The sequence below is a fragment of the Dendrobates tinctorius genome, unplaced genomic scaffold (assembly GCF_039654945.1).
Source record: "Dendrobates tinctorius isolate UK_male_01 unplaced genomic scaffold, ASM3965494v1 ptg000046l, whole genome shotgun sequence".
NCBI classification, from domain to species: Eukaryota; Metazoa; Chordata; class Amphibia; order Anura; family Dendrobatidae; genus Dendrobates; species Dendrobates tinctorius.
The window spans coordinates 35,996,306-36,008,674 of NW_027361714.1; the positions used below are offsets into that span (position 1 = coordinate 35,996,306).

The 12,369-nt window shown below is 41.5% G+C and overlaps 1 protein-coding gene and 1 long non-coding RNA gene across 3 annotated transcripts in view; one reads left to right on the top strand and one right to left on the bottom strand.

Annotated features, from left to right (window-relative positions):
* Window positions 1-12,369, top strand: part of LOC141089428 (uncharacterized) — a 71,123-nt gene that overhangs the window by 52,520 nt on the left and 6,234 nt on the right. The window contains exons 2-3 of one of the 2 annotated variants that reach the window (XR_012232282.1): window positions 5,654-5,753; window positions 7,239-8,266. This is a non-coding gene — a long non-coding RNA (uncharacterized lncRNA). Of the gene's footprint in view, window positions 1-5,653; window positions 5,754-7,238; window positions 8,687-12,369 lie in introns of those variants that run through there. The other variant, XR_012232281.1, reaches the window with a different exon arrangement.
* On the bottom strand, window positions 8,753-11,827 carry CCN2 (cellular communication network factor 2). Its single transcript, XM_073575823.1, has 5 exons — window positions 11,595-11,827; window positions 11,229-11,448; window positions 10,667-10,918; window positions 10,251-10,462; window positions 8,753-10,043 (listed from the first exon to the last, which is right to left on the bottom strand). Exons 1-5 carry the CDS (start codon window positions 11,643-11,645, stop codon window positions 9,747-9,749), a joined length of 1,032 nt encoding a protein of 343 aa, XP_073431924.1. The 5' UTR covers window positions 11,646-11,827; the 3' UTR covers window positions 8,753-9,746.

Here is a 12,369-nt window from a genome sequence, read left to right on the forward strand (position 1 = left end):
CAACCAATCACAGCTCAGCTTCTTTTAAACAGCGCTGGTGAAATGAAAGATGCTTCGTGATTGGTTGGTGACATACACTCATTCAATTTTATATAAACACCGGCGATTGTCTAAACGCTGTGTCTAATATCATGTCCTCACTATATCTGAACCTGAACCTGTCAAAGACCGAACTCCTTGTGTTTCCTCCCGCTACTAATGTACCTATACCCGACATTGCCATTTCCGTGTGTGGTTCTACTATTACTCCCCTGCAACATGCCCGCTGTCTTGGGGTCATACTTGATTCCGAGCTTTCCTTTGCCCCCCACATTCGATCACTGGCTCGCTCTTGTCATCTGCACCTCAAAAACATTTCTAGAATTCAACCTTTTCTTACTTTTGACTCTGCAAAAACTCTTACTGTTTCTCTTATTCATTCTCGTCTCGACTATTGTAACTCTCTTCTAATCGGTTTCCCTCTTACCAAACTCTCCCCTCTCCAATATGTCTTGAATGCTGCAGCCAGGATCATATTCCTCGCCAATCGTTACACCGATGCCTCTACCTTGTGCCAGTCATTACACTGGCTACCCATCCACTCCAGAATTCAGTATAAACTTATTACCCTCACCCATAAAGCCCTCCTTAGCTCAGCACCACCTTACATCTCCTCCCTTGTTTCAGTATACCACCCTACCCGCGCCCTCCGTTCTGCTGATGACCTGAGGTTAGCATCTTCAATAATCAGAACCTCCCACTCCCGTCTCCAAGACTTTACACGTGCCGCGCCAATTCTTTGGAATGCACTTCCCAGGTCAATACGATTAGTCCCCAATCCCCACAATTTTAAGCGTGCCCTGAAAACGCATTTATTCAGACTGGCCTATCGCCTCAACACATTAACCTAATCTATCCCTGTGTGGCACAGCCAAAAGTTTTACCATAACCAGATTTCCCGCATCATGTTCCCACATGCTTTATGCATCCATTAGCCCTCTGTGTTTGTACTGTTACACACTTAACATTATGGCTGGTCCATACAATCAGGGCAACTGTTACCACCCACCTTTCGTGTCTACCTCTTTCCTCATAGACTGTAAGCTTGCGAGCAGGGCCCTCATTCCTCTTGGCATTTGTTATAATCTACTGTATGTGATTATTGTTATGCTGTAATGTCTATTGTCTGTACAAATCCCCTCTGAAATGTAAAGTGCTGCGGAATATGTCGGCGCTATAAAAATAAAATTTATTATTATAAAAATAAAATTTATTATTATATATAGAGATATATATATAATATATGGAAATGTATTTAGTCCAGTTTAGCTTATTTTCCTTTAACATTCAGTGAAATGGTTGACTAAGGAACTGTACAGAAAATGGCTGATACCTGAAAACACCAATGCTGCACGTTGTACAATTACATGACAAAATATCAGGAAGTCTAAGCCTTTAAACAGGACCTGTCATGTTAAAAAACACTACGAACCTGCAGATATGGGGTTAATCTGCAGGTTAATAGTGTCAGGAACACCGCACTGCACTTGCTCACTGAGCCAGTGTGCGTGTCCTGAGTAAAACAACCTGTGCTCAGAGATACCTGTGGAGCGGACAACAGCAGAGAAGATGCATGCTTCAGACCCACAGAACCTGAAGCATGTGACTGCTGGGGACGTGGCCTAAACTCCAGAGAGCTAGGAGCTGCAGGAAAACTCCTAGAATGGTAACTACGGAACAAAGTTACTAATTGGCATAGACAGGGAAATAAACCAGAACAGGCCGGGGTCAAAGCACGGGATAGCACGACAATTACTAAAGGGCAAGACAGAACGGATAGTCAAGATGTAGCCAAGAAGTCAGAAACCAGAGAAGCAGATATACAGTACAGAATCAACAGGCAAACTCACAACGGGGACAGAACCAGATCAGAACCATATAAGCAAGCTATAAGACAACGAACAGGCGCACAGGGGTCACAACACTCGGCCAAAGGCAAAAGTATAACTGACAGGGATTGGAGTATCTCAGGGCAATAAAAAGCTCTGCCTGAACCAAAGAGAGGCCACAATAATTAACCCCAGGTGTGGAGGTCAAAGCCTGCACTGAGCTCAAGACATTAACCCCTGACGTGCAGGTCAAAACCTGCACTGGGATCATGACAAATAGCATTCTGAAGATGTCCAGCACCCGCACTGAAAGCCACGCTGCCAGGAGCAAACTAATCTTATTCCCCACGGAAGCCATTGGGCTTTCAGTCACAGGGGTTCGGCTGGTGCGGCTTTAGTCACCATTCAGTACATAGTGAGCGGTGCCTGTAAAAAAGCCCACCATTTTCCAGGACATAGCAATGTCACATAAGGTGTCCCTGAATGAAAACTGCCTAACCCTGTGCCCTGATTAGAAATATGCATCAAGAAGGCACCTAAATAAAGAAAATCATCTCACTGCCCTCTGAATATAAATAAACCATAAAAATGGGAACCTTGATAAAGATCACACAACAATGTGCTTCTAAATAAACATTGTCACACTCTGTGCTTTCTAAATAAATGGTTAGAGGCTGTGTTTGCTGAATACATAATTAGCCACTGTCTCTTTAGAAATGTATAATTAGCCACTGTGCTCATCCTAAGGGAACCGTTACACTTAAAGATGCACCAGCGATCCCGACAACGATACGACCTTGGCAGGATCGCTGGTGCATCGCTACATGATCGCTGGTGAGCTGCTAAACAGGCAGCTTCACCAGCGATCAGCACCAGCGATGATGCTGGTATCTAAGGTAAATATCGGGTTACTAAGTGGCGCGCGTCACTTAGTTACCCGATGTGTACCTTAGAAACCTGCGTACTCGCAGCTCCCGGTGCAAGTACGCAGGTTTCTAAGGTACACATCGGGTAACTAAGTGACGCGCGCCACTTAGTAACCCAATATTTGCCTTAGATACCAGCTCTCAGCGCCTGCTTAGAGTGCTGGGAGCCTCGCTGATCGTTGGCTCCCGCTGCCACAAGCAGCGATGCGCGCTGGCCAGCGGGAGAGCAACGATCAAAAATGGCCCAGGACGATAGTGCATGATCAGCGATGCCCGGCGGGGGGGCCAATCGCTGATCCCCGTCACACACAGTGATCTCGCTGGCAAGATCGCTGTGGCGTCACAAAATCAGCGATCTCGCCAGCGAGATCGCTGTGTGTGACAGGGCCTTAAGCCACTATGCCCCCTTGAATTTATAGTTATCCACTGAAAATATTAGTCACTGTGGTCCCTAAATATGCAGTGGGTACAGAAAGTATTCAGACCCCTTTACATTTTTCACTCTTTGTTCCATTGCAGCCATTTGGTAAATTCAAAAAAGTTCATTTTCTTTCTCATTAATGTACAGTCTGCACCAAATCTTGACCGAAAAAAACAGAAATGTAGAAATTTTTGCGCACTTATTAAAAAGGAAAGGCCAAACTATTGCATGGTCCTAAGTATTCAGACCCTTGGCTCAGGCGCTCATATTTAAGTCACATGCCGTCCATTTCCTTGTGATCCTCCTTGAGATGGTTATACTACTTCATTGGAGTCCAGCTTTGTTTAATTAAACTGCTAGGACTTGATTTGTAAAGGCACACACTTGTCTATATAAGACCTCACAGCTCTCAGTTCATGTCAGACCAAATGAGGTCAAAGGAACTGGGCAAGGAGCTCAGAGACAGAATTTTGGCAAGACACATATCTGGCCAAGGTTTCAAAATAATTTCTGCAGTACTCAAGGTTCCTAAGAGCACAGTGGCCTCAATAATCCTTAAATGGAGGAAGTTTGGGACCATCAGAAGTCTTCCTAGACCTGGCCAAACTGAGCAATCGTGGGAGAAGAGACTTAATGAGAGAAGTAAAGAAGAGCCCCAAGTTCACTGTGGATGAGCTCCACAGATGCAGTAGGGAGATGGGAGAAAGTTCCACATAGTCAGCTGTCACTGCAGCCCTCCACCAGTCGGGCCTTTATGGCAGAGAGGCCCAACGGAAGCCTCTCCTCAGTGCAAGACATATGAAAGCCCGCATAGAGTTTGGTACAAAAACACCGGAAGGACTCAGAGACTATGAGAAATAAGATTATCTGGTCTCATGAGGCAAAGATAGACCTTTTGGTGATCATTCTAAGTGGTATGTGTGGAGAAATCCAGGCACTGCTCATCATCTGCCCAATACAATCCGAACAGTGAAACATGGTGGTGGCAGCATCATGCTATGGGGGTGTTTTTCAGCTGCAGGGACAGGATGACTGGTTGCCATTGAAGTAAACATGAATGCGGACAAGTACCGAGATATCCTAGATGAAAACCCCTTCCAAAGTGCTCTGGACCTCAGACTTGGCCGAAGGTTCACCTTCCAACGAGGCAATGATCCTAAGCACACAGCTAAAATAACAAAGGAGTGGCTTGTGAACAACTCTGTGACCTTTCTTGACTGGCTCATCCAGAGCCCTGACCTAAACCCAATTGAGCATCTCTGGAGAGACCTGAAAATGGCTGCCCACCAACACTCACCATCCCACCTGACGGAACTGGAGAGGATCTGCAAGGAAGAATGGCAGAGGATCCCCAAATCCAGGTGTGAAAAACTTGTTGCATCATTCCCAAGAAGACTCATGGCTGTACTAGCTCAAAAGGGTTCTTCTACTCAATACTGAGCAAAGGGTCTGAATACTTATGACCATGTGATATTTAAGTTTTCTTTTTGAATAAATTTGCAAAAATGTCTTCATTTCTGTTTTTTTTTTCAGTCAAGATGCGGTGCAGGGTATACATGTATGAGAAAAAATGAATTTTTTTTGAATTTACCAAAAGGTTGCAATGAAACAGAGTGAAATATTTAAAGGGGTCTGAATACTTTCCGTATCCACTGCATAACACCTGCAGTGGAAGCAAAAGTGTGGAGACTACGGTTGTTGGGATCCCACAGTCTTTGACAGTAGCAGGCATGTTTCTCTTGCTGCACTGCTCTGGACTTCAACTCCCAGCACACATTGCTCTTCCCTGCATCATGGAAGAGTAGGAGAAGCATTAGTTCTTGTAAGCGCACCAACATCCACAGCAAATAGGTCCCAATGATAGGGTATGTTTCCACGTTAAGTATTTGCTGCGGACTGGATGCAGCTGCTTCCAAAGTGCTGCCGGCTTTTGTACGCGCGGTGATTCCGCATGTATTCATTGAACGGCGCGGAATCACCGCATCCTATACATAGACAGTGATATTTATAAAGACGTGCTGCATGTGCGAATATGCAGGTCTGCCACCTGCGTTTTTCAATGCATAGTGGAGATGGAATTTCATAAAATCCCATCCACTACGCTGTAACACCTGGACGCTGCAGATTGGACGCTGCGGCTGTATGCAGCGTCCAATCCGCAGCAAATGCTGAACGTGGAAACATACCCTTAGACTGTATTATTTTCATTGCCTCAGCCATTTGTGAGTTAAGTGTGATTAGTTAGGAGTGTGTCTGCTGTTATTTAAAGGGGACGTGTCATACTCACCATAAAGGCTTACTGCAAATTACATCCTACATGTGTTGTAGATTCCATAATATTACTTGTTTTGCTGTACCTTGTTATTCCCCCCTGAATCTTTCACCATTTATCCCCCTATTAATAAACCTGTTAAGTGTTTCAATATCATCTCTTATAGTTTGTACTGCCGAGTCAACCCCTGGCAGAAGAGGAAGACCCTCCTGCATCCCACTACCGCTCCCAGCAAGATTTGGGTGGAGGCACTTTGTCATTTTGAGGTGAGAACTACTAACTCCCTGCCGACAGAGGCAGCTTATAGGGGTATTAGAAATATAATTAGCCATGTACCACTCTAAAATGTAACTATTTAGCTCACTGAAAATAAAATTAGCACAACATATAATTAGGCACTGTGCCCCACTGGAAATGTTATTAGCTTCTGTGCCCTATGAATATAAATGTAATCACTGTGACCCCCGAAAATATAATTTGACCTGGGGATACCCTGAATATATATTTAGCCAATGTAGCCACTAAATTTATAATTGTGCCCCATAAAATATAAAATTGCCCACTATGTTCACCCCACCAAATATAAGCTAGGTCACTCTGCTCCCCAGAAAATATAAATATAATTAGCAGATGTGCCCCTTGAAAATAAATTTAGCCACAGTTACCAACTGAGTATATATTAATACCACAAAAACGACTATCAATACTGGAGCTCATCCATTGAAGCTAAAACCAAAGAAAAAATGGAATCAAGAGCAATGAATAAAATATAAGATGTTTTATTTATACTCAGTAGAAATATACAATATGTAGATAAAAATACCAAATAAATACAAATAAAGGAATCAGCGACATCCAATTACCACAAATAAATAACGGTCAAGGCACTAATGTTAATCCATACATACAGGCAGATAACAATAACATAATCGGTTCTCTAGATTACCTTTTGAATGTATTGGTAAATAGCATCTCCCATAAAGTGCATAGTGCAAATAGGGGTCTAATAACCACCAGTGTGCGAGATTGTAAGCTGGTATAGAAATAGCATAGATAAGTAAAGGGGAGAGAGAGCCAATTTCTTAAACAAATTCCTAGGGTTCAAATTAAAAAGTACCAACCTATACAATATGTGGACAGCGGGACCCCTACGCGCGTTTCGCTTCTTGCTTCATCGGGGGGGGTCCCGCTGTCCACATATTATATAGGTTGGTACTTTTTAATTTGAACCCTAGGCATTTGTTTATGAAATTGGCTTTCTCTCCCCTTTACTTATCTATGCTATTTCTATACCAGCTTACAATCTCGCACACTGGTGGTTATTAGACCCCTATTTGCACTATGCACTTTATGGGAGATGCTATTTACCATTATACTTAAAAGATAGAGAAAGCATATGCACTATGCACTTTATGGGAGATGCTATGTACCAATACATTCAAAAGATAATCTAGAGAACCGATTATGTTATTGCTATCTGCCTGTATGTATGGATTAACATTAGTGCCTTGACCCTTATTTATATGTGGTAATTGGATGTCGCTGATTCCCTTATTTGTATTTATTTGGTATTTTTATCTACATATGGTATATTTCTACTGAGCATAAATAAAAAATCTTATATTTTATTCATTGCTCTTGATTCCATTTTTTCTTTGATCCGAGTGTATATTATTAGCAACTGTCATCACCTGAATATATTTGTCACTGCTGTGTCCTCTTTGAGCTGCTGCATTGTCCTCTTCTTGCAGAGAAGGCCGGAGCTGACCATGGCGTGCACAGACGATTCTTCATTTCCCTTGGATGATCATTTTATGGATAACAGAAAATGATTCAGTCCTGAAGAAAGCCATGGTTCTAGCTTTAGTTTCACAAGAGGGATTTCTGATAACTTATCGCCTCCATGTATATTATACTAATGTCAGCCAAACTCGTGGATCTCGACGGTTTCAGCCGATGGTCTAATGCAGTGATCCCCAACTCTGGTCCTCAAAAGTCACTAACAGGTCATGTTTTCAAGATTTCCTTAATATTGTACAAGTGACTGAATTCTTGCCTGTCCAGGTGATGCAATTATCAATACTAGTAAATCCGGAAAACATGAGCTGTTGGTGGCTTTTGGGGACCGGAGTTGGGGAAAACTGGTTTAATATGTACGTGAGTGCCATCCGACTGATGGTTGAGAGATATGTCAATTGCAGGTGTCTGATTTTGGACTGCCAATCAGGTTGCTCTCCCAGAAATAAGTTGTCAGCCAACGTGTAAGCCGATGACTTTTTCCTAGAGAACACAGGAGCACAAATGTTATGCATCTTTCTACTGAACTGAGCCACTATGAGGATGTCCGTAGTACCTTTCATTCTTTAAAGCACTAAGCACTTTTAGTCCTTACTGTCTTATCCCTCATCTCTTTACTCTAGTTGATACAGCCGCTGACAAGCTGGGATGCCAATCTCATCATCATATGGTGCCAACCCCTGCTGCTAGGTATGCAACCATAACATAGGGACAGATTGGTAACATCTACACATGTTGTTCCCGTTTTATGTTATCATACGCTATGACCCATGTGTCAGCGGACATCCCACCTATCTAGACCATTAAGATGGTAGTAATCAATCTTTACATACCATTACATCTTTTTCTCATCCTCTAGTCTCTACCTATCAAGAATTTTTCTGCTTCCCTGCCCTGACTAGGGCCTAGCAGGGCCAGCAGTGTGAGCTGTCGACAAGCAGGGGTGCCATTGCGCAGGTGTATAGGCTGCCAACCTCCGCTGGTAGGTAGGGTGGTTCAGCACTGTACAGGGGTAGGCACCTCCCTGTGGTATCTGTATCTTATCAATTGTAGTTTCCTGGTGATGGTGTTTGGTTTCACGTTATGTAGGTTTTCTATATTTTATTGATATGAATTAAGCTACATTTTAACATAAATAAGTATAGAGTCCTACAGTGAGCTAACACATGAGCGCTCCTGTGTATGGGAGAGTTGACTAAGATGGCTGTCGGATGAATGATCGGCTGGAGCATCTTTCATCCTATAGCTGTCCAATGTGTATAGCTGGCTTTACTCCAATGAGTTGCATATCTCCATCACATGATTAGGACACATTTTTCAATACTTGAAAGTATATTAAAAAGAATGTATAACTTTTCCTTATGCAAAAAGAATAAACTTTGTTTGCTATAGTGGTATGAAATGCGTAGCTGTGTTTGCTTCTATTAATGTGGCAATTTTTAAAGAAAGAAAAGCAAAAGACAGAGGATTTCTATAAAAAATAAAATATTTTATTTTTCATCTAGAAAAGTGCAAACATGTACCTTTTGGTCACACTTCCCAACAAATATAAAATGTTGAAAACAAAAGTACAGTCATAAACAAGGTAAAAAACAGATTATCCTAGTGAAAATCACAAACCGTTTCAAGATTTTCATCATTTTTTTCATTAAAGATTGACTAAAACAAATGTGTCCATGGTATCTATTACTTTCTGGGCTTTCAAAGTTAGTCTCTTGGAACTGAATATCATTTTTAAGTGATAATCTATTTTAGACTTTGTATTTCTTCAGACAAGTATTACAAATTACTTATCGGGAACCAATGACATAACAATAATAATAATACAAAAAACAGATTATCAAAATATTTAAGCATTATAAAAATGAAAAACGGGAACAAAACAATTTTAAGTTAATTTAGATAACTGTACAAAAATATATATACATTATATACAATCACTATAAAAAGCAAGATTACAACACGCCTTACAGCATGCTGCAAACTTTCCAGTCTTGTTACAAACATAGTTTCCATTCCACTCAATATGTTTTTTTTAGGATTTGCTAAAAATGAGTCATCCCACAAGGACAACTTACTGTACTTAGCACCAGAATGGAGCCGGAGTGTGAACCCCAGCTGTCACTACCACGGTGCTGGTTCATTATATATTGTATATAAAAATAGTAAGAGATTTTTCCAGTTGCATTACTGGGTACAATATAGATCACCATACTCAGTGAATACAGCAAGGTGCCAGCAAATGTACGGTGACATTACATCGTACCCAGGGAAGCTTTGGCAGTCTGGTTCGTCTTGCTTTCTTCAAACCAGTGGCTGGGGTCATTCAACAATCAAGTCTTAAAAGCAAAGACTTTCTTTTAAACAATCTTAAATACGTTCTTGTGCTATAAAATTATGTTTAGCAATGAGATGCAAAGTCATTTCAAGTGATACAGTCTTTTCTCTGTAGACCTATGGATCTATGCCATGTCTCCGTACATTTTTCTGTAATACATGGACTCAAAGATGTCATTGTCTCCTGGGCAATTGTAATGGCATGCGCATGTCTTAATGAACATCATCTTCTTCTTCATGACCTCACCATCAGGACACTTAAACTCTACTGGAAGGGTGGCTGTTCTGTGAGGAGTGCAACAACGGCCATCTGTGCATACCCCACAAAACTTGGCTCTGTAGGTTTTCACACTTGTGCAGCCAGAAAGTTCAAACTTGACTGGTTTGGAGATCTTTGGAGTGCGGATACATTTCTTTCCTTTCTGTTGAGGAGAAATGAAAAGTTTGAACATTAGAAATCTATAGCATTGGTTTACATTTTCCTTTAAAAGAGGACCCTCAATTAACTATTTTTTAAAATTGCAGTATTGTATCTTTACTAAGTAGCACAGGTAATGATGAATGTGTTTGAATCCTTAGGCTATAAAATATAGAATATATTCATATATGACATTGAAAACATGTCTCACCTTAATATTTTCCTCAAGATCGGCCTCACAAGGTCTGACCATGCAGAGTCGGCTCTGTTTCTCAAGTCTGCAGTACTCATTGTCATTGGTCACACGGGTGGAGATTCCCATTCCACAGGTCTTGGAGCAAGCACTCCACTCAGTGGTCTGCACTAAGCAGTTGGCACGGATCAAAGATGGATCAGGACCATAAGTTTCCTCCATTCTGAAAGCTGAGGAGGCAAAAATAAAGACACATTAAAAGTCTGTTTAAAAACATGAATGCCCATCCCCTATATGTTAGAAATTATGGGCAGCAGCTTTATTACTTATGCTGCAATCTATGGATGGCAGCATGAATTGCAAAACTATGTTTTTACCCTAGGATGCTAGCATGTAACACAAAGACATAACAGCTGATATAGATTACAGCTTACCTGGAAGAGCAGGTCCAACCATAGTCCTCTCCATGGGCTGATCACAGACCCATTCTTCACAGCATTTGCCGGGCATCTTTACCCTTCTTGGGTATGGACAGTCAGGGCTTGGGAGACGGATGTCCATGCTGCACAGAGGAACACAGCCCACTCCTCCATCCAGACAAGTGCACTGGTACTTGCAGCTGCTTTGGAAAGACTCTCCACTTCTATAGACCATGCCTCCAAATACACATGGGGCACCTTCCTTAGCTAGAATGAGAAAAATAAGAATAAAGTTCAGGATTCTCGCATTAAGAGGTTTCACCAAGCAGATTACTGTTTATCAAGTGCTGATTCTACCTGCTGTACATGTTCACTATATGTATGCAAGTGCTGTCATTAATGAAATAGTAAAATTGTGTAAGGTTGAGACTAATAATATTGGATTTTTAATTAATCAGAGGTATTATTAGATAACAGTCTAGTATAATTTATAGAATTTTTACTAATTTATCGTTTATTAATGGCTACACAGTCTTTCTACTAGTAAAGCAAATATTATTGATATTTAGATACATACCACTGCAAACTCCAATTTTTCGGTTCAATCTTGACCCAAAATCACAGAAAAGTCCTTTGTGGGGGTCACATACATCTTTCTCAGTGCAAAGTTCACCCAGCTGTTTAGCACAAACTTTACAGCATCCACATCCGTCTTGCACCAGACTGACACCAGTTTCGCATTCAGGTACCCTGTGTGGGCACTGGCATTCTCCACTGCAATCTTGGGCATCACATACCTGTAATGCAGGAGAGAAAAATATAAGTAAGCTGAAAATTATACTTCTCAGAGTACAAAAATGGTCTGCAGCTACATAGGTATGGCATTTCCCGATCTTAATACCAAATAAATAACCCAGTTCCCATTAAATAGATGTAAACTTACCCAGGAGAGCAGAACGATGAAGAGCACAGCTGTCACTTTTCCGGAAGCCATTGTCCAATATTCTTCAAAGTCAAAAGAAAGTCTCCTTCTGTCGTTCTCAGCCTGTAGATCTCAGTGGGATCTCGTTTAGGGTTGCTTGCTTTATTTCAGAGTTTCTAAGCCTCCTTCCTCAGCCCCTGTTTGCTGAATGATTCCTCTCTCAGGTTCTGGAAGAGTTGTTGTGTGAGTCTAGCAGGGAGCTGCTGCTCTTTTATACCCTGCTGGCTGTAGGGACAGGCCAATGAGCTGAATGGAGTCCTACACAAGCAGGGACATTCCTTACATTCCTCCCAACCTTCCTGCCCCATCAGCTCACTCCGGATTGATCCTGACCCCTTGACACTCTGCATTCCTTCTGTCTGAAAAAACTGGCACACTCCGCAGCACAAAAAAGATGCTGTATCCTCGCCATCAAATAGGATTTTCTCCTTGCTTTTATATAATTTCCACTCTCCCTTCTATAATTTTATATGAAAAGGAGGTTTCAGCCTTGTTTTTCTATGGCTAACCTCTGTTCCAGACAGCCTCACCATTCCACTTTCATGTTACGATAATCATGTTAATACATCCAACTGAGAGATGTAACCACAATGTAAAAATACATTCTTTCTTGTTTCATAAGCAATCTACACCAGGGAGGGGCAGCGTAAGGAAGGAAGAATTTAATCTGCATTATTTCTTAAGGAACCTATGGTTTTAATACTATTTAATGTAAAAGGTGTACAGCAGGGGTGAT